This window comes from Haliotis asinina, chromosome 2 (assembly GCF_037392515.1).
Source record: "Haliotis asinina isolate JCU_RB_2024 chromosome 2, JCU_Hal_asi_v2, whole genome shotgun sequence".
In the NCBI taxonomy this organism is placed as follows: domain Eukaryota; kingdom Metazoa; phylum Mollusca; class Gastropoda; order Lepetellida; family Haliotidae; genus Haliotis; species Haliotis asinina.
Genome location: NC_090281.1, coordinates 9,476,895 through 9,504,361, shown reverse-complemented (window position 1 = coordinate 9,504,361; position 27,467 = coordinate 9,476,895). Strand labels below are relative to the sequence as shown.

The following is a 27,467-nucleotide window of genomic DNA, read 5'->3' as shown; positions in this document are numbered from 1 at the left end:
ATCGTGGGAATGCACGAAATGTACACACCAATTATAGAATTCAATGACACGATACTGATTAATTATAATGTATACGCTTGCAGTTGAATTCCCCCCCAAATATTTATGAAGATGGGCAAGCCTATATTTATTTTGAATACAAACGAGGTTCTGAAGACTGACAATGGTCGTGACTCCATGAAACAGGTTGTCTAGTGATATAACAGCGCATTAGTTTGTTTACACTTGTCACGGGCCAAAACTTCCACCAAGGGCGTAACTGGACATGCATTCTGCCAGGCACTGTTCAAATATCTCTCTACTGTTGTCTGATTGAATGATTATACACACGAGTATCACTTCCGTACCTAATGTATTATCCTGCTTTTATTGACGGTGGATCAATAGAGACTTGATACACGTGATAATTACACTGGAACACATATAATTGCATACATCAAATACAAACACAATGCTCATGTAAATTGCATTGAAAGATCACATTTCAAATCACCATGAAACATTAAACAGCGTAAACAAAATTTGTATGGTTTATGTGTAATTTATATATTATGAGTCGATGCAAGAGTTATCAGTTCATATTCAATTACGTAACAAATTCAACTTTAGAATTATGAAAAATCAATAGTGAATGCTATGTCCTAGTCATTTCGCATCTTGTTATATATCTATTAGGTAGTATTTGCATTTAGAAGAAGGTTTAGTAACCTTGTCACCGTAAATTTAAACAATGTGCAAAAATAGTATTTTAATATTCACTTCCAATGACGAGTAACAAACACTTACCTCCTGCAACAACATGTCATTATCCCCTTTCTCGTAGACATGTGTTCATTTACCTGTATAAGCCTATAATAGCAATATTTGGACAAAACAATATAAAAGATCATATAAAAGCTATAAATCACCAACAACTAAAGGTAGATACCATGGGGACTTACATTACATTTACCACCTGCATGAACCCTGGCTGGATTTACACGATCCCGTCAATCACAGGTAGGAACATTAAGTTAAAGTTTAAAGGAACAAAAATGCTATGATTAAAACGTATGGTTGAGTGAAACTGACTTTGGAAGTTTTTAGGAAAATATGGTAAATAAGAAATATCGTATTCGATATGGTGCATTTACTGCGATGTGAATTATTTTTTCAACTCAATTACCATGTCATACTAAAATGGCTGTCACCTAGAGTAACACGGTACTTCAATACGTGACGATTAAGTTCGCTTTCTTCACGTCAGAACAAACCCTCTGACAGATTTCCACAAAGTGTGATTTTAGTAGAATTTCATAAACTCGATAGATAGATAGATAGATAGATAGATAGATAGATAGATAGATAGATAGTGCAGCGTTTGACACTGTGGATCACGCACAACTATTCGAAATCCTGAATCAGCAAGTTGGAGTAAGAGGAGCTGCTTTGGGGTGGTTTCAGTCATATCTATGGAGTCGGAGCCAAGAGGTGTCAGTTAAAGGTGTTGTTACTTCATCAAGACTTGCCTTGGTGTGTACATAGACCCAAATCTCTCACTAGATGCCCAAATCAACCATCTACGTAATGTCTGCAAGGACCACCTCAGAATCCTTAGCTCAATCCGCCGATACATCACCACAGACTGTGCCCATGCCTCAGTGAGATCTCTTGTCCTTTCTAGACTTGACTATTGTAATAGCCTCCATGCTGGTTTGAACTCTGTGCAATTACAGAAAATCCAAACAATTCAAAATGCTGCTGCCCGTACTGTATGTCTAAAATCTAAGCGAGATCACATCACTTCATCACTCATTTTCCTACTCTGGCTTCCTGTTAAGTACTGTGTCTTGTACATAAATGTCTCCACGGTCTAACTCCAGAGTACCCATCTGAACTTCTTACACTATACACACCTGCAAGATGTCTCAGATCCCAGAATCAGCTTTTACTTACAGTCCCCAAAGGCAGACGTGTCTCCTGTGGTCAGAGGACCTTTACCTACACCGCTGCCTTGATTTGGAATTCACTGCCTGCTAACATCAAATGTGCCGAATCACTGAACTCTTTCAAGTCCCTTCTGAAAACCCATTACTTCTCCATAGCCTTCTCTTAGATGTTTCTTCCTTTTTTTAATTCTAACTATTATTAACGTAATGTATACGTTAAACATACATTCACCTTTTTTGTAGCGCCTTGAACGAGCGTCGAATGCACGGATACAGGCGCAGTTACAAATACCCACTATTCACCCATGTGATCCTGGCACGGTCAGGCCGGTAAGACTCATCATCAGCTCAGGGCCCTCATCCCCTCTACACGCAGCCTAGGAAACACTGCCTAGTCGAACCCACCTAGAACTTTCCGGAGAATATGGAGGCTCCCCAACTCTGCAGCCTTCTGCATTACCCAGATTGTCAGAAGGGCTGTGCTCCCGGTGGAGAACCCGGACACTCTCCTGATCTGCGCTAAGAGATCAAGAGGTACCAAAGCAAGGTCAACGAGAACAATGGGGAGCCTGACGACACTGTACTTGGGATGCAAGCGAGACATTTCAAAGGCGAGGTAAGACACTACATACCAAAAGCATACTGTAGGCTAGCAATGTCAAGTATTCATTGGAGCAAGTGTGTGTGTATGTTGTAGATACATATGCATTGTGCCTGAGGTGGGTGTACATTGTGTGTGTGGTTGATGTGGATTGTTTGTAGTGGATGCATGTATGCGGGTAATGTATGCGAGTAGTGTGCGGGGGATACATGTGCATTGTGTGTATGGTGGATGTGTGTGCGTGCGTGGGTGTGTGCGCGCAGTGTGTGTGTGTGCAGTGTGTGTGTGTGTGGTGGATGTGGATTCTTTGTGGTGGATTTATGTGTGGGGGGTTGTACGTGTGTCGTGTGCAGGGGATGTATGTGCATTGTGTGTGTATATGTGGTGGATGTATGTCCCCTGTGTGTGGATGTGCATTGGGTGTGTGTCATGGATGTGTGTGTGTGTGTGTGTGGAGTGGATGTGCATTGTGTGCTTGTAGTGGATGCATGTGTTTGTAGGATGTATATGTTCCGTGTGTGGTGGATGTTTGTGTGGTGGATGTATGTGCATTGTGTGCTTGTAGTGGATGCATGTGTTTGTAGGATGTATATGTACCGTGTGTGGTGGATGTATGTACATTGTGTGCTTGTAGTGGATGCATGTGTTTGTAGGATGTATATGTTCCGTGTGTGGTGGATGTTTGTGTGGTGGATGTATGTGCATTTGTGCTTGTAGTGGATGCATGTGTTTGTAGGATGTATATGTGCCGTGTGTGGTGAATGTTTGTGTGGTGGCTGTGTGTCGTGTATGATGATGTGTATGTATTGTGTGCAATAGTTTTTTGCAGTTTGCATCACACAGTCTTATCTCTGTAGACTTCAGTCCCCATTCTGTGTGTGAAGCTATGCCAACCAGATCCAACATGTTCAGAAACATGACTAGTGGTCACCGATCGGTCTTCCGTTTTGTGGTGTAACAATGTACCACTGTGTCTACGTCTCCCTTTAGTTTGTTGTAACAGAGGAGTGACATGTTGACATGTCCCCCTTTGTCTGGTTGAACCCCTGGACGGAAGGACTGTCTCAAGCATGATCAATCAGTTTGACAACAGTTACAGTTCTAGTCCAAGTCTGTGGTCAGTGACGAAGTTGTCAACAGTTACGTTTCAGCAAGACTCAAGGAATGGACGACCCAGTGTCTTGAATCCATTAAAGGCCGTACTTGTCCGGTTTTGCTGGCATGTACAGGATGAAGAAAACATCATCCATGGAGCTGTACAAGCTGCTTGTCTACAGTGACGTTTATAATGTTTCCTAAGAGCATGTTCAAACCCATCCCAGATACCGCTGACTGGTGCCAGTGTGTCTTTTGTGCTTCTGAAACATATTGTTTCCTTGTCATCAAGCCTCAACGTACTCATCAGAGACTTTTATCTGATATGAGACAGTGTACCTCTCACAAGAGGGACACGTGTCAGTAGAATTCCAATGAGCACCCAAATTTCCGTCTTGTCTGTATCTATCCATTCTGTACCGCCTGTTCCCTAATCTGTTATAACTTTCTTTCCATGAATGTAAGAAACTTTCACAGTGTTGTCCACCGCGTTTCCTGAAATATACTTTGTGAACATGTGTTCTTCATGGACAAGGTTGTAGCATAGATCCAGGAGGATTTTTCTACCATCTTCCTCCGTTTTGTCCTAGATAAAGTCCTTTGTCTCCTGAATGAGACGCATGCCCTGAAGCATCATCTGATGTTTCGGTAGATTCAGAATCTGTAAAGCAAATCATCTGAAGAGTCCAAAGGAAAGATATCACTATCGGACGAACTGTCGTCAGAAAGGAAAGTATCACTTTCCTCAAAGAAAAGAATCACTTTCCTAAACGTGATTTTTTTTCTTTTTCCTGATCTTCCCCCGTTGCTGGTGTGGTGTATTTGCCACTGACGCAAATACACTATACGGCAGATGGACCATTTGTAGTTAGAAAAATAGCCATTTACCTAGGCGTACCAGACCCAGCATATACTTCACTGTCATTAAAAATGTTTCTGCTAAATAATTCAATAACTTTTTACGTCTGCTGCTAATACATTTGAAGAATTATAGATTTGTGCCTTTTAGAAGAATACATGACCCGAAATTAAGAAGTTTTGGTAACATGAAAACACCTCTGTGAGCCTCAAAAGCCCCGGGTATATGAATGAGGGTTAATTTATTAAATTAATACTGCTAATCCTTGAGACTGTTCAGACGTTCATTGTAGTCATACAATTTGAATCGCAATCTGCCACTTCAGTATATATTTAAGGTGTAACAAAGGATTATAATGCAAAATACGTCAAAAAGGTTAAAACTTGCTTTGCCACATAGTTACATGTAGTATTCCGACACTGTTTGCTCGTGGACGACAACCCTCCAGTGCCACATCTTGACTGTGTCCCATCATTTATCATTAAGAAACTACATTGCTATTTCACAGACGTAGGGCATGGCATGACTGCAACAGTCACCGGCGTACCAGCTGTCCGGGAGATTCACTTCCCAGAAGGTCAAACATTTGTGGGTTGAGTGACCTACATCCGGCTCATTGGGGCCCCAGAATGTGGGTTCAGAAACCGAAGAGTTGTCTCCCCATCTCCAGGATGGTCCTAGTATGTTCCCACTCGTCCAAAATGGCCCTGCAATAAAAATGTACTAAGAAACGTTGACCATGATGGTACTGGTTATTTCAAAGGTTGTTTTCTCAAGCCAACCTGAAAAGTCAAAAACTAGCCCAAAGTTTATTAAGGACACACTTTATGGATGATCAGCTTCTTTTTTATACAGGTGATGCAACGTTTGTATCTTTGTCAAGCAGCACCTGAAAAAGGAAGCTGTTCATCCATAAAGTGTGTGCATATCGGACTCCCCAACTTTTAAACATGCCACTTAAATAAATCGTCCAGAGCTCCATATCAAGCTGACAAAGTCCAATTATCAAGACACTCAACGCCTGAAGATGAACAGGGACACCTCTTGTTGAAGACCAATTTAATCCGGAACTTCATGGATCAAGTTATGGAACAGGTAAGGTACAACATATTTCAAGAAGGTGCAGTAACATTTGCTGAACTTGTGATATAATGAATTGTTTGGTTTTCCTGTCATCCACTGCTTCCATTGATTCAGTTACAAAGTCTAACTTTCTGAAACTTACATTAAAAGGACTTTGTGTGGAATTATTAATGGCCCGAGGCACTAGTTCACATGTATAAGTATCCATGTGCCAAGCTGGGTAAAGAAACATTGTACTCTTTCCAGATATATCCCAAAATCTGTTTCGAGACAAACTATAAAAATATATTGTTCGAAAATTCCAAATATCACCGGCTACCTAATAGACCTATCCATGTGCACAGCTGGGTAAAATGTATGTTGCTATTTCTATTCTGACTTCAGGAAAGGTTTTCATGCTACTGGGAAAATACGTTTGTTAATCTTCCAAACTAACAAAAGGCTACTTACTTGAGATATCAATTGACTAACATACTGTGCAGTCTTCAAACGTGGTCCAGAAACGTAACGTAAAGGACAAGGCTTCTATATCTCACGCCACTAACGCATTATCTAGTATTAAAACCAAAAATGACTTTCTGATTGTTTTTAATAACTTACCAATATCTGCAGCAATCTCATACATGAACTGGTTCCTTTCAGTGCTGTTGATGATGACTAGGTAGTTGCCCACTACTGAACATGCCGTATTGGCTTGAGGCCATGTTTTAAGGTCTGTGTGCTTCTTATAACACATGTTCAGTCTCCGGTTGTAGAGATATCCCGACTGGATCGGACAAGGAGCGGGAACAAATAACGACCAGTGACATGTTTCATAAAGCATGATAAAATCTCATAAAGAAACCATAATTCTTTCTTTCACTGACACAAGTCATTTGAGCCATATGGAAAGAACTATCTGTAAACCTCGCTCCTTTCATGATTTACAATCTACCCCAGGTAACTGGCCTGCAAAGGTTCCAATCTGCCATGGTAGTATAGCATATTTAATCAAGTCTTTCCTTGCTGTTGAAGCGCCTTGCCTCATTATGTTCACATTACCTCCTAAACACTCAGACTGCTGCTGTTCCTACCATTATGTTTCTACTGCTATTACTGCTGTTGCCGCACCGTTTTTACTGCTAATGTTGCCGGTGCTGCTACGGCTGTTGTTGGGGATGCTTCAGCTACTACTGTTTTTACTGCTACTGGTGCTGTTGCTGCTCCTCTTACTTTTACTTCTACTGCTGCCAAAGCTGGTACTAGAACTATTACTGCCACTGCTGCTACTGCTATTTTTGAATTGCAGCTGCTGCTACTATTTTACTGCTACTGTTACTACTACTTTTATTACTGCAACTGCTACACCTATTACCGCTATTGCTACTGGTGCTACTATTACTGCTGCTGCAGGTGCTGCTATGTTTCCAGTTATACAATAAATCAACACACTACCATTATTATGTAACATACACGATTGGACTCCTTTAGTCCTTTGCTTTTTTGTCTGTCTCTAAATCCGCTGAGCTTTCTGCTCAACTGGAAAGAGGGTTACAATCCCGGGCCTCCTCAGCACAGATCCCCAACACCTCTTACTCATCGACATGGATGACATCGAGCTCCTTGCCAAAGGAGAGACCAATTTGAAAGAACAGGTTCTCCTTGTCGAGTCCTTCTCTAATGATATTGACATTTGGACTCGACAAATGTAATACTCTTCATTTGAAACGTGGCAAGGTAACCAATAATGGATCGGTCAGGTTACAAGGGGGAGGAGTTATTGAGCATCGTGTGGAAGATCAGGCCTACACCTATCTTGGAATGCAAGTTCGAGACAAGCTTCAGAATGCCCACATTCAAGATAAACTTCGGGCCGAGTCTAAATCTCGTTTAAAGAAAATCTGGAGCTCAGAGCTAAATGCTCGAAACAAGGTCAAAGCCACCAATACATATGCTGGGCCAGTCCTCTCCTATTCCTTTGGAGTAGTTGATTGGACAAAACAAGACATCCAGAGTCTTGACCGCCTGACCAGAAGGATCATGTCTGATAACAGAGCACACCACCCTCGTTCCTCTCTTAATCGTTTACACATGCCAATCAATTCTGGAGGACGGGGTTTGATTAATGTGGAAGCTCTTCATGGCAGAATTTTATTGTGTACTTTTGCACATATTTATTTATCGGATGATCCTCTGGTCATGGATGTCAAGACTCACGATGAAAGCAAGGAATTCCACATATATTTTAAGCGTGCCAAGGTTGTTGGACACAATTTGAAGTCTGAAGTTGATTTTGTTGATGGCGATGTACTGCTAGACGGAACAGCGATGGGAGTAAACCAGGTGAAGTCCTTTACCAAATCTGCCCAGAGTCGGTCCTTTGTAGAGAAGCTGTCTGAGAAGCCATTGTACCGAGTGTACATGCAGTGTGTGGAACACAACAGCAATCCAACTGACTCCTTCGCCTGGATGAAGTCGGCTGGTCTCAAATGTGAAACTGAGGGCTTCCTGTTTGCTGCTCAGGACCAGTCACTTCCCACTCGCATGTTATTCTTAAAGAAAATATCAATATGAAATGTCGTCTTTGCAAGGAATTTACAGAGACTGTCCAACACCTTGTCAGTGGATGTCCTTCCTTGGCACAAACAGCATATCTTAAAAGACATGACGGCATGGCTCGCTGCTTTTATTATCGTCTCCGCCATGCCTGTGGCTTTGACCCCGAGGTCCATCCATGGTACGACCCTGAACATGTCCAGGGCGTCCTGGAAAATGACAGTTATAAACTTCTCTGGAATAGGCCATTATACAGCCTGAGACGAATTCCAGCCAACAAACCTGATCTTGTCCTTTTTGATAAAGCCAATGAAGTTATTTATATCATTGAATTTTCTGTCCCTTTTCACAGCAATGTGACTGGCAAGATTCAGGAAAAGCATGATAAATACTCCACCGGGAGTACATCCCTTCTGACAATCTGGGTAATGCAGAAGGCTGCAGTATTGGGGAGCCTCCATATTCTCCGGAAAAGTTCTTAGTGGGTTCGACTAGGCAGTGTTTTCTGGGAGAAGTCCCATTCGCTGTCTGGGCTGCGTGTAGAGGGGGTGAGGGCCTGAGCTGAGCTGACTGTGCCAGGATCACCCAAACCCTCTCTGCTGCATATCAAACTTAATGTGTAAATAATAATAATGCATTTGTTAAGCGCCTAATGTCCAACCAATGCTGTGCAAACAAAGTGGAGAAACTAGTAGGTAGCTAGGAAAAGATGGGTTTTCAGTTGGCTCCTAAATGTTTCCATGGAAGATACTGATCTCAGTTCAACTGGCAGAGAGTTCCACAAAGCTGGTGCAGCAGCATTTTCAGGATGCCTCTTTTCTCAGACCTCAAGGCACGAGTTGGGTGATAGATTTCGATGATGTCTTTCAGGTAAGCTGGTGAATTTAAGTCATATAGGGTTGAGTAGGTGATGCAAATTATTTTGTATTGTATTCTCCTCTTTACCGGGAGCCAATGCAGAGACCGCAGCACAGGGGTGATGTGTTCCTGACATTTTGTCCTGGTTATGATCCTGGCAGCTCTGTTTTGCACAAGCTGGAGATGTTGAATTGCTGCTGCTCCTGAGACGAGGGAGTTACAGTAGTCCTGGCGTGAGATGACATATGACTGAACGTGTCAATGTTTGTTTGGTCGTGTCAATGTCCAGATAGCGGCGAATTTTTCCTATTCGGCGGAGGTGGAAATTACCTGATCTAGCTGTTGTGAAGGCTTGTGATTCTGGTGACACTGAAGAATGGAAAACAACACCAAGGTCTTTCACCTGGGGCATGGGGCAGATGGACTGATCTCCGACGGTAAGACTACAGTCGCTTATTTTACGAAGCTGCTGCCTGGTTCCAATGATCATGAATTCAGATTTGCTGTTGTTGAGTTTCAAAACGTTGTTGAGTTTCAAAACGTTGTTGGTCATCCAAATCTTGTTGTCAGTGATACAGTTCTCGAAAGCATATTTTGCCTGTTCAACATTAGCTGGTTTAATTCCTATGTAGAGTTGGTTATCATCTGCATAACCATGGAATTTTATGTGATGATGATATGAGACAAAGTGTGCATGAGTGAGCAAGCGTGAATGCATTCCAGTGGCATTATTTTCATGTTGTACAGATGAGTGAATGGGTGAGTTTAGTTTTCCGCTGCACACAGCAATATTCCAGCTACATAGCGGTGGTCTGTAAATAATCGAGTCTTGACCAGACAATCCAGTGATCAACAACATGAGCATCGATCTGCACAGTTGGGAACCGGTGACATGTGTCAAACAAGTCAGCGAGCCTGACCACCCAATTCCGCTCAACCCACCAAGAACTTTCCACAGAATGCATAGTCTCACCAACACTGCGGCCTTCTGCATTACCCAAAGCGCCAGAAGGGCTGTGGTCCTGGTGGAGAAAACGGGCACTCTCCTGATCTGTGTGAAGATCAGGGGGTACCGAACCAAGGGCACCGAGAACAATGGGAAGTCTCATGACAGTGTACTTGGAATGCAAGCAGGATATTTCAAAGGCGAAACCTCCGAAAACTTAGCATACTTTTCCTGATTTTTGACAATCACATTGCTGTCAAAAGGGACAGAAAATTCAATGATATAAATATAAAGGGCTCAATGTTCAGAATTGGGGCCTTGGGATGAACCTGGTCCTGTACCCCATTTATTATACAATTATAGGGTTGCATGCAAAATTTGGTTAAAATCGACCAAACACTTTTTGAGATTGGACTTGGAAGCGAGCACGGTGTCGATCGAGGAAGAACGGATTTTAGATGCTAATAAGACAATGTTATTCATCTGGAATCAACTGGAAGGTGCAAGTCACAGCCTTCTCATAGCTGCCAATGAGTCCAGGAGGAGTGCGTGTCAAATAAGTAACAGGAGGAAGTTGGGGAAGTCAATTTCTTCTGGACAATCCAGCTGGAGCTGGGGTATGTACTAAATGTCTTTGTTTTTCCATAAAATGCATTTCTTGCTTTTGATGCAGTGGTCGTGTCACACTTGCAAGTCGTGTTGTTGGATTTAAAGATAGTCGGGGCATCGATAGGGAGGCAAGGCAGTCCTTGAAGTTGTGTTTGTGTCTGTTTTGGGTTTCTGACAGTAGTTATTGGCAAGAATGATTCATCACTGTTTCATGTCTGTGTACCTGCATGACCCTAATTGGGGGTGCACTTTTTGTGAGGATGTGAAAAGGTAGTGCCAATCACACACGGACTGAGGACTTTCTTTCAGGTAGTACAGGTTCAGTTTTCAGTCTTTGATGTTGACCAGGTCAACGTTGTAGGTTTTCATGGACCATATTGGATCGGTGGCAGGTTGTCTGCTGTCTCCATCATATTCACCTGGCTGGTACAAGTACATAATGCTGGCGCTGTCTGGTAATGGTTTCTCCTCTGTTTTATTGCAACAGTTTTTATTTTTATGGCTTTAACGGGTCTCTTGCCCACAAGTCTGGTGACTTCGTTGTTGATGACATCCACCACTTTCAGCATGCATATGACTCATTCCTTGTTTCAGTTTTGTGCATCAATCGTGCGAGTACTGATAGAAGAACAGGCGCTAAGCAAAGGGTGTGATTGAATGTCTCGATGATGGCTTGGCTGTGGTGAGCTCAAGCCACACCTCGTCTCACCTGGACATTGTACTTGGCCAGCGGTTGCGACACAGCTCCCATGAACTTGTGTCTGGGGTGGGCTTGCAACACGGCTGGCCAGGTCAATCGACTGTGTTTGTATATGCGTTTCAAGGCTGTTGTCAGCAGTTTGGCTTCCTTGTAGCGACTGGCAACGTCTACGAAATATCTAATTTCTCATTGGGATGTACCTAGACATCGCTTGCTTTTTGAGCCAGACTTTGGCTTTCTCCTGCAAGACTCATGCTGTTTTAACAGGTTTCATGACAGCGTCTGCGTCTTTCCAGTACCTGAGCAAGCTGTAGTAAATTTTCTCCATTGATGTATATATACACGTGTGAGTGTGTGCGTTCAATTAATTGGTTGATAGGCGTTTGTGTCCGTTGACGGTGATCCATGGTTTTGTGTCCACAGAAGACAGTGAGGTCTTGTTGATCGTCAGTCAGCAAATTCAGTGTCCGCAGCTTCTCAGCATGTTCATTTGGTGTTTGAACATTTTCTTCCCAAACAGGGCTTCCGTGAATTTCACGTGTTTGATGTGCTTTTTTACTACGTATTTCTCCACGCCTTTTGCCTTTTTGACTTTGTGGTCATTGGTTTTCTTGCATGTGTTTTTTTATGTCCTCGAGACCCGTGAAGGTCCCGGGGTAGAATAGGCCTTCAGCAACCCATGCTTGCCATAAAAGGTGACTATGCTTGTTATAAGAGACGACTAACGGGATTGGTTGACACTTGTCATCTGTTCCCAATTGCGCAGATCGATGCTCATGTTGTTGATCACTGAATTGTCTGGTCCAGACTCGATTATTTACAGACAGCCGCCATACAGCTGGAATATTGCTGAGTACAGCGTAAAACTAAACTCACTCACTTATGTCCTCGAACACGTCGTTGGTTGGCATCTCCATCAGCAAGGAATCCTTGTTCATGCACAGCACCTCCTATCCATTACCGTACTACTTTTTCAGCATGTTGTAGTATTAGAATCCTACATCATGGATATGGTGAGGACATTCATCCCAACGAAAACGGACCGGTTGAACACAATGTGCGTTGTGTTCATGTGCAGCACTGCCAAGTCATCTTTAAATATCTTGCTCCGATTGAACAACAGGCTGACGATGAGTTTCAGTACTTTGATTTACTTGATAATATCTCGAGCTTGCCTTTGATGGATATTCTCAAGTTCCTCATGGTCTTGAACACCCAGTTGTTTCTTCTCGAAATCGTAGCTGGCCTGCTTACCCTGTGCACAATCATTGTGTTTCCGAACACGTTTTTTTTTATTTTGACGAACTGGCAGATGGGAGTGGGTTTGATGCCATTCCAGTTAAGCCCATCGTCTCTGGGTTAGCTGGAAAGTCTGTCCGAATGCAAGTTTGTCCGAAATGCCTGGACGCATACACAGATCAAATCGCGCCATCAGGCAGATTCAGGTACGACCCAACTTTGAAAGATTTGTACTTGGCCATGCCCAGGTAGATCATGTCGTTCCAGGGTTTCTCATATTTTCATTAACCAGGCATTGATGGAAGCATCGATGGATTTGGGTTGAGTCGTGGCTTCTTGATTGCATCTGAAGTAGGCCTGGGCATGTTCAGTGGTGCCATCCGTCTTCTGTTTGTCCATATAGTTCAGCTTCTTGGGTGGTACAGCGATCAGGGGTTTGACTTCAATGTTTTTGTCGACGTCCATCCTCCATCCTCTGAGATACTTACCTCTGGCATGTCCGGTCACTGTGAACTCAAATTCCACTGGCTGGTGGGTCACGGGGTCGTGGTTCGATGCTAGGAATGTCGAGCAACTCCAACAGCTGAACTAGGATATTCACGCCTACATTCAGCTGCGAGGATAAATCTCTAATAGGTTTTTCACCTACAGAACATAATAATCAAAATTTCAATAATCAATTTCTTTTAAAAATCCAAGCATTAAATCAGAATGTACGGTGTTAAAAAGGTCCTTCATTGTTTTTACATTGAAATATTTATCCCTTATGATGGAGAATTCAACACAGTCAAGTAGGATATGCTTGACCGTGGTTCTCTCCTCACAAGGGATGCAAAACGGAGGATCCTCACCTTTTAAAAGGTATCCATGAGTATATCTCGTATGGCCAATACAACATCACCGCACGATTACCTCTTCAAATCTGGATTGACAACCCAAGTGGGTATAACCAATATAAGGTTTTGTTGCATGTAATTTATTTACACCCACTTGGGCATCGCACTTATTTTGCATCAGATCACGGATATACGATCTAATTGTAGCTTTGTAATCAGAGTACGGCATAAGAAGTGGTGTCACAGATTTGTTGAGTGCTGCCTTAGCAGCAAGATCGGCCATTATGTTACCTGAAATGCCTACATGGTTGGGTAACCAACAGAAGACGATGTCGTATTGGCCAATAGCAAGATTATTACACAATTCAATAATGTCAACTAAAAGTGGATGTTTACATGATAATTTTTTAATCGCCTGAAGACAAGAAAGAGAGCCTGAATAGATTATATATTGTTTACGTTTAGGGTGTATTTTAATATACTTAAGAGCTGTTAATATGGCGCTAACTTCTGCTGTAAAAATAGAACTATTATATGGTAATCTAGAAGATATTGTTGTATATCCAATGACAGTGGCAGAAGCAAGGAGGAGAAGAAAGAAGACGGGAAGGAGCTATAGTTTCCAGTGCAATGCCAGAAGCAGCAAGAAATGGCTTAATTCTGAGCCCAAAAGGCGGAACAAGGGAAGACTTTTTGGTATACAAATCCTCATAAAGAGGATTAAAGACACAATTAAATGCTGGATTTGACTTATTAGAAGCTAATTTTGTGATGTATTGTAACGATAGTTTTATACGGCGTTGGTTGACAGAAGGCTCAACCGCTTCGACATAAAGACTGTCGATAGGATAGGTTCTAAAAGAACCAAGGCAAAGTCTTAGGCCTTGGTGATGGATAGAATCAAGTAGTTTTAGGCTGCTTTGACAGGCTCCACCATATATGATGGAACCATAATCATGTTTCGAACGCATGAGGGATCTATATAGTGAGTGAGTGAGTTAATATTTAACGTCACATCGGCAATATCTCAGCCATATCGTGACGAGAACATTTAATACTGAAATGAAATATATGTCTATTAAAAAACCTGTCAACGAAGGACAGTAAAACAACTAGAATATCACAGATGAGAATATAAAAGTAGTAACTATACCTAAAACAATTTATCTATATAGGACAATACAAGATAAAAATGGGCTATAGATTGCTAACAACTGAAGGTAGATCACCATACTAGGGATCACGGGGACTTACAGTACCTTTGCCACCTGCATGGACCCTAGCTGGATTTACATCATCCCCTCAGCCGTCAGCAATTTGGGAGGGATATAGATTGCTAACAACTGAAGGTAGATGACCATACTAGGGACCACGGGGACTTACAGTACCTTTGCTACCTGAATGGACCCTAGCTGGATTTACATCATCCCCTCAGCCGTCAGCAATTTGGGAAATCTAGCCATGCAAATAAAAAGACACTTATGGTACGATTAAAAACGTGGAAAGTTTGAATTTACTTTGAACGTTTGTGGACTTACGTATCCTCTCAGGTGATCTATATAAGTGAATGTCATCAAAAATAGTCAACAGAGTTTGAAGACAGGATTCTGGTAAGTGCTTCAGGAGTTGATAATGTATGTTATGAGCTCATGTAGCAGTGCCATGAGCTTGATCAAGAGCAGTATGGAGTTCATGAATAGAAAACGTTTCATTATACTTTTCCCCATTATCAGAATTGAAATTAATAGTTTTCTTTTCTTCTTGTTTTTGATATTGCTGGAATTTAGGTATATAATTAGAAGAGGAAGAATGTTTAGCGAGAGTTTCGCCCTGTTTATTCGCAATATCTGATTTATGAGTAAGTAATTGATCTCCATGTTTAAGATGATGGACAGTAGATTTAGTACCTTTACCTTTAATCTTCTGGACCATGTTCTATACCTTGGACATGGGTGTCCGAGAATTTATTTTGGATACATAATTTTGCCAAGATTGGCGTTTGTTCTGTTTAAAAGTACGCCACGCTTTGACATTTAAAATTTTTAATTTATTTAAATTATGCACCATAGGATGGCGACGGAAATAATGTTCTGCTTTTTTCCTTGCCTTCCTTGCTTGATTGCATTCACCACTGAACCATAGTTTTCGAATATGTGGAACTGTAGAGGAATTTGGTATACACTCATCAGCTATGGAATTCAGTTCATCAGAAAAACATTTCATAGCATCAGGAACGTCAATAAAACGTTCAGGTTTAAGTTTTTCAGCACACTGTGTTTCATATAAAGCCCAGTTAGCCTTTTCACAATTCCGCCAAGATGATGGAGGAACATCAGATGGAGCTACAGCTTTTAATATAGTAGGAAAATGGTCACTTCCACAGAGGTCATCGTGGACTGACCATTCGAATTCATTTAGTAGTTCTGAATTTGTGGGTGACAAGTCGAGAGCAGGATAAGTCCCTGTACCAGGATGTAAATATGTGTTGGAGCCATCATTATAAATACTTAATCATTGTCAGAACAAAAGTCCTCGAACAATTTACCTTTAGCGTTTGTAGTTACACTACCCCAGAGTGGGTTGTGCTCATTTAAATCTCCCATTATAATACAGGGTTTCGGGAGTTGGTCATATAGAGCTTGAAGATCAGTTTTGGCAAATGTCGAAGACGGCGAAATATAGAGAGATCAATGCGTTAACGCTACATGTAAAGTAATTCTCACTGCAACAACCTGCATATTAGTAATAAGTGAAACAGGACTTTGAATAACGTTTTGTCTGACTAAAATGGATGATCCGCCAGTGGACCTATCACCCAGAGGTGAAAAACAATGATATGAATTAAAAAATTAAAATGACGAAGGTCAAATGTATCTGCTTTCAGTATGTCTCTTGGAGACATAACGCTGAAGGTGTAAAATCTTGGACTAATAGCTCAATCCTCTGCAGTTCCACTGTACAATATTATTGGAATAAACTATCTTTGGGGGGGGGGGGGGGGGATTTATTGGGATCTACTCTATTGGGGATCTACTCTTTTGGAGGGTGACAAGCTATGTACCCTAAAATGGACGTTTTCAGAAACGTCCATGTCTTCAAGTGACCCATATTTATTGAACGATTGAATTTTATTTTGTGACCCTTTAGGAGCTCTGCCACTTTGTTTTGAAGCATCAGGCTTAGGCTTTTCACAGTTTGTTGGCTATCAGATGTCGATTGAGACTTTGAGTGTGACTGATATGATGATGATTTGTGATCGGAAGAAGACTTTGATGTAACAGGAAGTGATTCCTGAGTCTGGGATGATATAGCAGGGTATACGTGGCGAATCGCAATTTACCCAAGTCAAGGTAGTCTGGCAGCCTGTGGATGATTTTGTTATTTTAGAGGTAGAGTCCGATGATGTTTTTGCTACAGTAGCATAACTTCCTGGAAGATCAGACCTCTTCACACGTTTTTTTTTGCCTCAGAAAAGGAGAAATGTTGAGTAAACTTTATTCTGTTGATCTCCATTTGCTCTTTTCAAATAGGACACTGTGTAGAAAATGACGAATGGTCGCCTGAGCAGTTGGTGCATAGTTTGAAATCACTGTCACAATCCTCTGTTATGTGTGTTTTCTCACCACAGTGAGCACACACAACAGACAATGTGCAAGTATTTCTGGCATTTAAAACACCTGAGTGGGTTGGGGATGTAGGTGCCAACTTGAATGTTACAGTAGCCTGCCTTCACTGATTTGGGAGCATTTGAACGAGTAAACAGACAGGTATTTGTTTGGATGGTTTCATTGTTTTTACAAGTTGAAAAGCGCTTGACATACAGCACACCGTGATCTTTCATTTCTGATGCTATGTCAATTTCGGACATGTCAGCAAACAATCGATCACGATCTCTGATGATACCTTTACTAGTGTTTAAGGTCTTGTGAGCAGAGACAGTGACCGGAATGCCCACGAAAGATTTCATGTTCATCAAGTTGGTTGCTTGCTGTTTTTCCCGCACTCAACTAGCAGGGCATCCGAACGTAAACGTCTTATGTTCTTCACATCCCCAGGCAATACCTTGAATACCCTTGGATACAGCAAAGGGGTTCAACTTTAACGGTGTCTTGTCAGGAGTCTCAGTCACGACGAAGCGCGGCCAATACTCAATCGATGCAGACGGTCTATGGTCACTATCAACAGGGTCAATATCAAGTGAACGTTTCGGGGTTTTTTGTTGGGGTTTCATACGCCATAGTTAGTGTAATATGGTTTATCATCCGAACTCCCCACCCACCACGGAGTGTCACAAGGACAATGCTAAAAACAAGCTTGCAGCACCAAGGATACCCGGATGATATACTACAGCAGAAAAATTAATAGATTAATGATTCCACCAGACTGGCCCATGAGCCACCGCCTTCTGGGCACACGACTCTAGGCAATAATAAACAGTAACGTTTTCCAAATTCTGAGTTTCAAAATTCGCCAACACTAAAACATATCAACTTAAAATTCTCAAACTTTTGTGCAACACTACACAGTTGTAGCACAGGGCTTGTCGTGACCAGCCGGTTGATAGAATCAGGCCGATTCTACCACCCGTCTAGGTGAAGTAAGGGTTGAAGTGTTGTGTTGAGCAAAAGGAACACGATTCATGCTCCCAGGGTTTTATTTCATATAAGTTATTTATACCTACTTGGCTCTCCCACTTCTTCTGCATCAGATCACAAGCCTAAGCTCTAATGCTAGCTTTGTAGTCAGAATAAGAAATAATATAAGAAGTGGTGTAACAGATTTGTTGAGTGCTGCTTTAGCATATTATATTTAAGAGCCACAAGCCACTGCGCCACCGTCCTTGGACCCATCTGTAAATAAGGATTTATAATTGTGATATTTATGTTTTAATTGATTACATTCTTGTTTATATTGTAAGTCATTAGTTTCGGACTTTTAAATGGTGCTAATGTTAGGTCAACTTAGGGCCTAACCAATCGCCAAGGAGGAGAAGAAAGACGTCAATGCCGGCAGCAGCAATAAACGGCTTTATTCTGAGTCCAAGAGGTGGAGAAGACTTCGGGCATTTAGATTTTAGGATTTGATATGGGGGTGAAAAGTTAAATGTGAGTCAAAAATAAGAACTTGGCCTCCTTAACAACTTTTTAATGGGAGTGCCATTTAAAAACAGTTCTGGGTTTTTATACGGTTTGTATTTTCTACAGAAAGGTATACAATTGGTTTTCGACTTAGAAAATTTAAAACCGTTTTCAAGACATTATTTATTCAATTTGTTTAAGCACAACTGCAGTTGCCGTTCGATGGTATGCATATTTTTACCTCGACAAGAAATATTAAAATCATCTACAAAAAGTGATCCATCAATTGAATCATTTAAAACCTTGGATACACTATTTATCTTGATACTAAAAAAGTGTTACAGACAAAATACTGCCTTGTGGAACACCCTGATCCTGATCATAATAGTCAGACACAGTTGAACCCACTCGAACTTGAAACTGCCTGTCTTGTAAAAACTGTGATATAAAAAGAGGTAAACAAACCCTTAAACCGAAGTCATGTACATCCTTTAAAATGTCATGCTTCCAGGTTGTATCGTAGGCTTTCTTAAGATCAATACTGCATGTTGTTTATTTACCAGAGCATTTTGACAGAGGAGTCCAATCGTACCTTATGATCCATGGTACTACTATTTTTCCTGAAACCACATTGAATATTTGTTATAAGATTATTGGTTTCAGGATAACATGTTAAAGTATTGTTTACCGTTGGCTCCCTGGTTTTACACAAACAGTCTTGTTTGGTCTGTGGTTAGACGGATCAGTGTGATCCCGACCAAGAATAGGGACTACAACTGCATTACGCCAGGAAGGTAAGAAATTACCAGAAGTCCAGATTTGATCAACAATTTCTAAAAGGATTTCTAAACACGATTCAGGCAAATGCTTCAAGTGCTGATAATGTATGTTATCAGCCCCTGTTGCTGTATCATGAACTTTCTCAAGGGAGGCATGGAGCTCATGTAATGAAAATAATTCGTTATAATCTTCACCGTTGTCTGAGTTAAAATTGATTCGTTTCTGCTCTTGTTGTTTCTGATACTTTTGAAACTCAGGAACATAATTAGATGATGAAGAATGTTTGGCAAGTGTTTCGCCAATTTTATTGGCTATGTCATCTTTATTAGTTAATACATTATCACCATTCTTTAGATGCTGAACAGTAGATTTTGATCCTTTACCGTTTATCCTTTGGATCATGTTCCACACCTTTGATATTGGTGTGCAAGAATTTATTTGGGAAAGATCGTTCCTCCAAGACTGACGCTTATTCAGTTTAAAGGCACGTCTAGCCTTGGCATTGAAGCTTTTAACTTTGTTTATATTATGGACTGTCGGATGTTTGCAAAAATATTTTTCAGCTTTCTTCCTACACTTTCTGGCCTATTTACATTCATTATTAAACCATGGTCTGCGAATGTGTGCAGTTGCAGAGGACTATGGAATTGCTCTGTCAGCAATGTCATTTAGAAGATCTGAAAACGACTGTATAGGATCTTGACTGTTCCTGAAAAGATCAGGTTTCAAGTGTTCAACACACAGCATTTCATATAATGACCAATCGGCCCTGGCGAATGTCCTTCTTGATACAGGTGGATCATCACTAGGGATGCTTTGTTTTGAGAATTAATCACTCCCACATCGGTCATCATGGACCATCCATTCAAATTCAGTGTAAACGTTTGAATCGGTAAGTGACAGATCCAAGGAAGAATATGTTCCCATAGCTGGATGTACATAAGTGGCTGAATCGTTGTTGAAAATGCACAAATTATTATCAAAAATAAATTCCTCATGGATTTTACCTTTAGCATTAGTGTGGGCACTTCCATAAAGCGGAATGTGTCCGTTAAGATCACCCGTGATGATAAATGGCTTTGGAAGTTGATCTTATAGATTTTGAAGATCCGACTGTCTGATATTAGAAGACGGAGGGATATACAAGCTGCACAGTGTCAATGCAATATGCAGGGTCAGTCGAACAGCTACAGTCTGAAGATTGGAAGTGGAACAGGGCTGTGCATTATACCCTGTCATACTAAGATAGAAGCACCTTCAGTTGCTCTATTAACTAGGGGAGAAAAGGAATGATAATCGCTGTGTTGCTGTAAAGTGAAGTTATCTGTAGGTTTTTAATATGTCTCTTGGAGACATATGACTAATGGCTCAAAATCTTGTATCAGCAATTGTATCTTACTGATGTTATTTTTCAATCCTCTGCAATTCCATTGCATTAATGTAGACAACTGGGTCATGGCGCCTCAACTGGTGACCTCTCTCGTGAATGTGAGGAGGATAAGCTTCTCCGCCTATCCTGTAAGGATGGAGTTACCTATATAGCTAAAGGCCCAAATGAGTTTTCAAGAGGAACCTCTGGAAGTGAGGGGACAACAGGTAGTTTATCCCTATTAATCCTTTTTCCTTTCTTCTTTTTAGATTTATCAATGGCTGGTTGCAAAACAGTCGTTTGAGATGATGTCTCGGATTCAGTTTCAGCAGTTTGAGAACCAGATGTAGATTGAATAACGGTGGCAGTAGGTATAGTGGCTGAAATTTAAGAGATAGATGTTGCTGACTTGACCAAGACAAGTCAGTCTCAGATGCAGTAGAGGACACTACCACAGAGCAGTTCACTGCCGTAGCGTAGGTAATGTTTGAAGGAATAGAGGTTTGATTTAGCATTTGTTTTTATTTTGCATCCATGTACGAGACATTTTTCTCGCATTAAAGTTTTATAATCTGCAATTCACGCTGGAACACAGGGCTGGGTTTTGAAGAGGCAGGATGTGCACCATTACATTTTGTGCACTTGCAATCTTCCTTGCAGTCAGAACCGTCATGACTATCGCCACAATGATAACATATGACAGAGTTCCGGCAAGACTGTGAGCCATGTCCAAAATGCATACATTTGTAACATCGGAGTGGATTTGGGATATACACATCCACCTCGATATTTAAATAACCTGCTTTGATAGATGTTGAAAGTGAAGAGCAGGAAAAGGTCAAGAGATAGGTATTGGTTTTTGTAACAATGCCGTCTTTCTTTATGGTGAACCGTTTCACTGCTGAAACTCCCTGTTCATGTAAAGCTAAAGCAATATCCTCCTCAAACATATCAGCAAGGCAACATGCCCTGTCACGGATAATGCCACGGTAAGCGTTTAATGTTTTATGTATAGAAACACGACCCTCTATATTTGCAAATGTTTTGATGGATAACAGATTTAGCGACTGTTGTTTCCGTAAAACTTCCAACAAAAGTGAGCCACAACGGAGACAAGTAACATTTTTCACCTCTCCTCAAATGCCAGATATAGTCTTTGAAAAGGCAAAAGGATTGAGTTTGAGAGGAAGAAAATCCGCAGCTTCTATCAAGAAACCGAGCCCATGAGCCAATATTTTTCTGAATTTGCTGTGTGGGGTGATCTTTTTCGTCAATACGTCTTTTCTTTTCATGACGAGATGAACCAGCTTGTTGTGCCATGGTGGAAAGAAAAAGATTCGGCATCCTTGCTCCCCACCCACCTTGGAGTGTCAAAAAGGACGGTGTTAGATAGTTTCAGATATCCCAGATGCCGACAACAGGGATGTTATACTCGAGAGAGTATGACACAAATAGCAACATTTGTGTACCAAATTAAATGCAAGGGTGGTTCTGCCCATAACAAGATATATGTTGAATTTGGAGGTCAACATAACCAGATTGGCCCATGAGCCACCACCTTCTGACACAGGACTCTAGGCAATGTAATTATATTACATGGAAGAGCATACAAAACACCAATAATTTAAACAGAACAAATCAAAATGCCCAAGACCCAAAATGATAACTGACTGTGCAAATATAATCACCATGCACAGGGCTTGACATGACCAGCCGATTGGTTGAACCCAGCCCATTCAACCTCCCGTCTAGGCGAAGTCAGGGTCAAAGTGGTGTATTGAACAACGGTTACAGTCCCCTGTTGCCCTCAACCACCAGGATCCCTTTCTCCGCTGAAACACAGGGTCGCAACACATGGCAAACGGGATGGTGGACCAAATATCCCGCCATGTCCATGATTTGAATGAATGGCTCTCAGCATTACTCAGCACCCACAACGAAGAGGTGGCCATTCAAGGGTGCCCCAAACTCAACGAGTCGAATGGCACAATGACGTTAAAGACCGGGGAAGAATCCATCAGGCTCGGTAGAAACTCAGAATGACATATGACCGCAAAGCAATGGCAGGGGCTTGGGATATCCCAGTGTCGTCGTCTATCATGAGGTGTTCATTCATCTTGATCAGCTGCGCATGACCAACAACATTCAAGGCTGATGCCATTTGACCCTACTGAGGGCCGTGCCAGTAAAAACACTATCCCATGAGTATGGGATACCTGAGCATCACACTGGGTGTCATGGAACAATGATGACTCAAGCTCAAGCTCAGGGAACCACGATGTGAACAAGAAAATGTCGTCTGGAGGAATGTCCTTTGACGAACCTGGTGTCAAAGGCAAGGTGTATGGGTTAAAATTGAGAATCAGTTCTTACAGACATCATCCATGATGGGGGTGGAATCTTAGATGATTTAGACGACGTAGAGACCAGAGGTCTTGTAAACAATATGCAGTACAATCTGGTCCACAACAACAATACCTCATGGCAATCTAGGTGATTTAGATAACGTTGAGAACCGAGGTCTCTGCAAAAACCGATTGTACCAGTTCGACCTCACTGATGATAGCCAACTGATGCCCCAAATCGACTGGCTACTCGATTTCACCCTCTTTTCTCCCTACGTGTCTCCATCGTTTCTCCTCATCGCGGCATACATCCACACACAAAGAAGGAGTGGGCTCATGACCGTCATCCTGAATAAAGCAGGTGATTTGCTAGTGAGTCGCTCAGATGGTTGAATTACGAGTGTACAGTTGGTGTACGAATTCAAAGCCATATCTGATTTCACGCAATGGATACCATACAATTCCACGCTTTTCATTGAAGCCTTTCTTGGGGAGGCATCGCAGACACAAAATTGTACCGGACGTATGCCTCACAGGATTTATTTACCTACCAAAATCCATCTTATCAATGCGTATACAAACTATGAATGCCATAACAAATGTGACTCCGCAAGCCACCATCACATTCTCCGATCCCCGGGACGCAATAGGATTCGACCAAACCAGTACAGAGAACTCCCTGTACGTGTGTAGGCGCGACAAGAAGTCATCGTCAAATCTTCCCAGTTGAACTAGATCATGAATATCATTCTCACCTGCCCCAACATCATCTGGAATTTTGGATTTGGTGTTGCTGGACTAGTAAATAAGGGGCTGCGTATACGGACTTTTAAGCCAGCAGAACGTGCGGTGATGTACGTTGCACCATTACCAGATGAAACAGGTAAACGTTCAGTCACCCAAACGCATTACACAGCGTTGAGTTTCTCAAACCCTTTCCTTGTGGGCCAGACTTGAGGACCAATCTGATTCAAGGTTCCACACTCATCATCAAAGTCTTTCTTAAAGATTCCTCCGGAGTAGACGTAACAATTCTGCATGGGTTGAAAATACGCTGGCACGACTGCCATCGAAATAAACTTTGTTGTATCTTCATGCAACTGGGTAGAGTCTCCACGACAAACCTCGATGAGGGTCATAATTTTTCAAAAGGATTTCATAGGACTCAACAGAATTTACGTACACAAAAAGGTGCATCTCATCAAGTTGAAATTCATTCACTTATGATTGACAGAGGACCACCTGTTAAGCGGGTACATACGGGCACGCAAAACTGGGACTGTACCAGGTCTTAGACAACATAACGAAAACGCTGGAAACGACCAGGATACCTGAGAAAAAATGTGACATAAGACATAAGATGCCTGTAGCCTCTATCCTAATGTATGTCAGGAGATGTTACCATGTGTGGATGATATGTCAGATGTATCAAAATGTGGTATTCACCCGTTGCGAGCCACCTCCACATAGTGGGTGCTGGGTAACGGCAAGAGCTCGCCATCCTCCCTCCACCTACCCCCGTCATATGGATCCGGGGGCATATTTGGTCCACCAAACCGTTTACCGTGGGTTGCGGTCCTGCGGTCCACCCCTTCGACCCTTCCTTAACCCTGACGGGTGAAAATTGGCAGAATTCTATCAATCGGCTGGTCACACCAAACCCTGTGCTAGAACTCTGTACTGTCGCAGCAAAAAATTTGAGCATTATTAGATGATAGTTTTCTTGGCAATTATTTTGAACTTCAATTTTTAAGTACACAATTTCATGTACGTTCTTGCTTAGAGTCGTATGTCCAGAGGGCGGTGGCTCATGGACCAATCTGGTGGAATCATTAAAGTTTTAATTTTTATCCTTGGTGCTGCAAGCTGAAGATCAGCTTGTTTTTAGCATTGTCCTTGTGATACTCCATGATAGGTGGGGAGCTTGAATGATGAACATGGCTTACGAACTAAACATGGCTTACGAAACCCCCACTAAAAAGAGCACACGTCTTGAAAATGATCCTGCTGACGACCTCAGACCATCCAAACACACTGACTGCTGACCACGTTTTGTTGTCATCGAGACTAAATATAATAAAACATTGGAGCTAAACCCTTTTGCTGTGTCTAAGGGTATCCAAGGCATTTCCGGCGATGTAAAGAGCATTAGAAAAATTACGTTCTGATGCACGTTTGATTGAGTGTGCCAAATGGGAATAGTCAACCAATCCTTTGAACACTGACACTTTTGCTGGCACTTTGATCACCACCACAAAAACATTAAACACGAGTAAAGTAATAGCACGAGATCGTGACCGATTGCTGGCAGACATGTCTGAACTTGTTATCGTTTCCGAGATGAGAGATCAGGGTGTACTATATATCAAATGTTTCCCAAATCTTAAAAACAACACAGCTATTCAAACTAATACCTATTTGTTTCGTTCTCGTCACCTACTGCTCCAACATCACTTAAGGCTAGGTACTGTAATATCAGTGTGGACAAGTACATTCAGAATCCCCTTCGGTGTTTCAAATGCCCAAAGTTCGGCTACGGTGCCAATACTTGCACATTGTCTGTTGTGAGTGCTCACTACAGCGAAAAGACGCTCACAACGGAAAATTGTGACAGTAATGTCAAAAAGTGCACCAAGTACACAGCTCAGACCAGACAGAAAACTATGCTTCCATTGCCAAAACAATGGCTGAGACAACACCTAGAGTAACTAAAGTATCTGCAAGTATCCGTCCAATTATCGACCTGTTTCACTAACTAGCTGCGTTTGCAAGACCATGCATATGAAACGCATGATAGATAATGAACTTGTTTGGAAACAAATAACTTCATAACATATATACAATGTGGTTTCTGTGAAAAGAGAAGTACTGTTGATCACGCAGTGTGTTTGGAATCATTTGTTTAAATCGCCGTGTCTGTCTTTTTTAATCTTGAAATTGCATATTACACTACGTTGGCATTTTATAAGATTTGGATGGCCTCGGATTCCGTAGCCGTTTACCATAACTTATAGCCAACTTTTTAAATGACAGACAGTTTAAAGTCCTCGTGGGATCGACTCACATTTAACTTTTGTTCCGCTTATCAAATCCCTAAACACTAAATGCCTGAAGGCACGCGATTTATTGAAAGTCGAGTCTAATTTAAAGTGAGGAGGTGGCCAAGCTACCCTCCTACACCTATAAAGATCACCTGTCCGTTCGAATCTTGACTATGGATCAACTATATATGGTGAAGCCTGCAAAAGCAACTTAAAACTAGTAGATTCTGTCCATCATGAAGGTCTGAGACTTTGTCTTGGCTCCTTCTGAACTTGACCTGCTGACAGCCTGTACGTCGAAGCTGATGACCCATCTCTGGAACAGCGTTGTATAAAATTAGCTTTGCAGTATGTAACAGAACTACATCCAACCCTTCATATAACCGTGTCTTCAATCCTCTCTATGAGGATGCATACAATGAAAAAAATCTTTTCTTGTTCCGTGTTCTTGCTTTAAGAATAAAACCACTTATTTCTGCTCTCGGCACTGAGCTGGGTAGTAGATCTCTATCACGTCTACTTTCTTCTCCTCCTTGGCAATTGGTTAGGCCACAGCATATCCTGCTTGAATGTGTTCAATTCTCCATCATAAGGGATAAATATTCTACTGTTAAGGATTTAACAGTTAAGGATCTTTTTAACACTGTTAGTTCTCATATAATTATTGCTTTTTAAAAGGAATGTTATTGCTGCAGAAATTTCTGGCAGATATTTTTCTGCTATAGAAATTTCTGGCAGAATGCTTCGTTTCACTGCTAGAATGATCTTAACTGAATAAAATTTGAGACTATCTTTGGATAACTTATCATGAACTTTCTTTAAATGTTTTTTCTTTCAATTCAAATTAGAGGGGAAATGATTACCAGAAGCAGATCGTCGAACAAATCTCACTAGGCATATCTTAGCAAAACGAAATGAAAATAAAATAGTTTGATGGCGTCTTTATGCATCATTATTCACACTCTATATTACATTACACTTGGCAAAGGTGCAGTTATATAACAAAAAATGGAAACGCAAAATGTCGCCTCCACTCTAAGGAAAAAGAGAAGTCGACATTTCTCTCCTGACGAAGAGAATGGGATCTAGTCAATGGTTGAGGCCAAATATACAGTTTATCATAGGCATCTTGTAGCGCTACGAACGTTTTGTATTGGAACATAAAGTTTCTCTCTCTCTTTCTCTCCCTCTCTCTGTCTCTGTCTCTGTATGTATGTGTGTGTGTGTGTGTGTGTGTGTGTGTGTGTGTGTGTGTGTGTGTGTGTGTGTGTGTGTGTGTGTTTCAAGGAAATATGATCCCAACTCTGTGTGGGATTTGCTTCCATTATGACATCAGGAAAGACATTTTAATTTTAATGAGAAACCATAGCACTGCTATAGGTACAAAATAAAAATAAAATTAACAGTAGAAGCAATTTGTCCGTGGATAGAAGATTTACAAATGTTAGCCACATAAGTAACGTTTAGACGGCTGCAGTCTTAATGAATCTTTGTATTCCCACAAGACCCATCGCTCATTTTTCACTCCTTAGTGAGTGAGTGAGTGAGTTATCATTTAACGTCAC

The 27,467-nt window shown here is 41.5% G+C and overlaps 1 protein-coding gene across 1 annotated transcript in view; it reads right to left on the bottom strand.

Annotated features, from left to right (window-relative positions):
- Positions 1-4,972: 4,972 nt before the first annotated feature.
- The window catches only part of LOC137272255 (C-type lectin domain family 4 member E-like), a 56,675-nt gene continuing 34,180 nt past the window's right edge, over positions 4,973-27,467 (bottom strand). The window contains exons 2-3 of the mRNA XM_067804614.1: positions 6,167-6,350; positions 4,973-5,190 (exon numbers count right to left, since the gene is read on the bottom strand). Of these exons, the coding sequence (XP_067660715.1) occupies positions 4,973-5,190; positions 6,167-6,350 (402 nt within the window). The remainder of the gene's footprint in view (positions 5,191-6,166; positions 6,351-27,467) is intronic.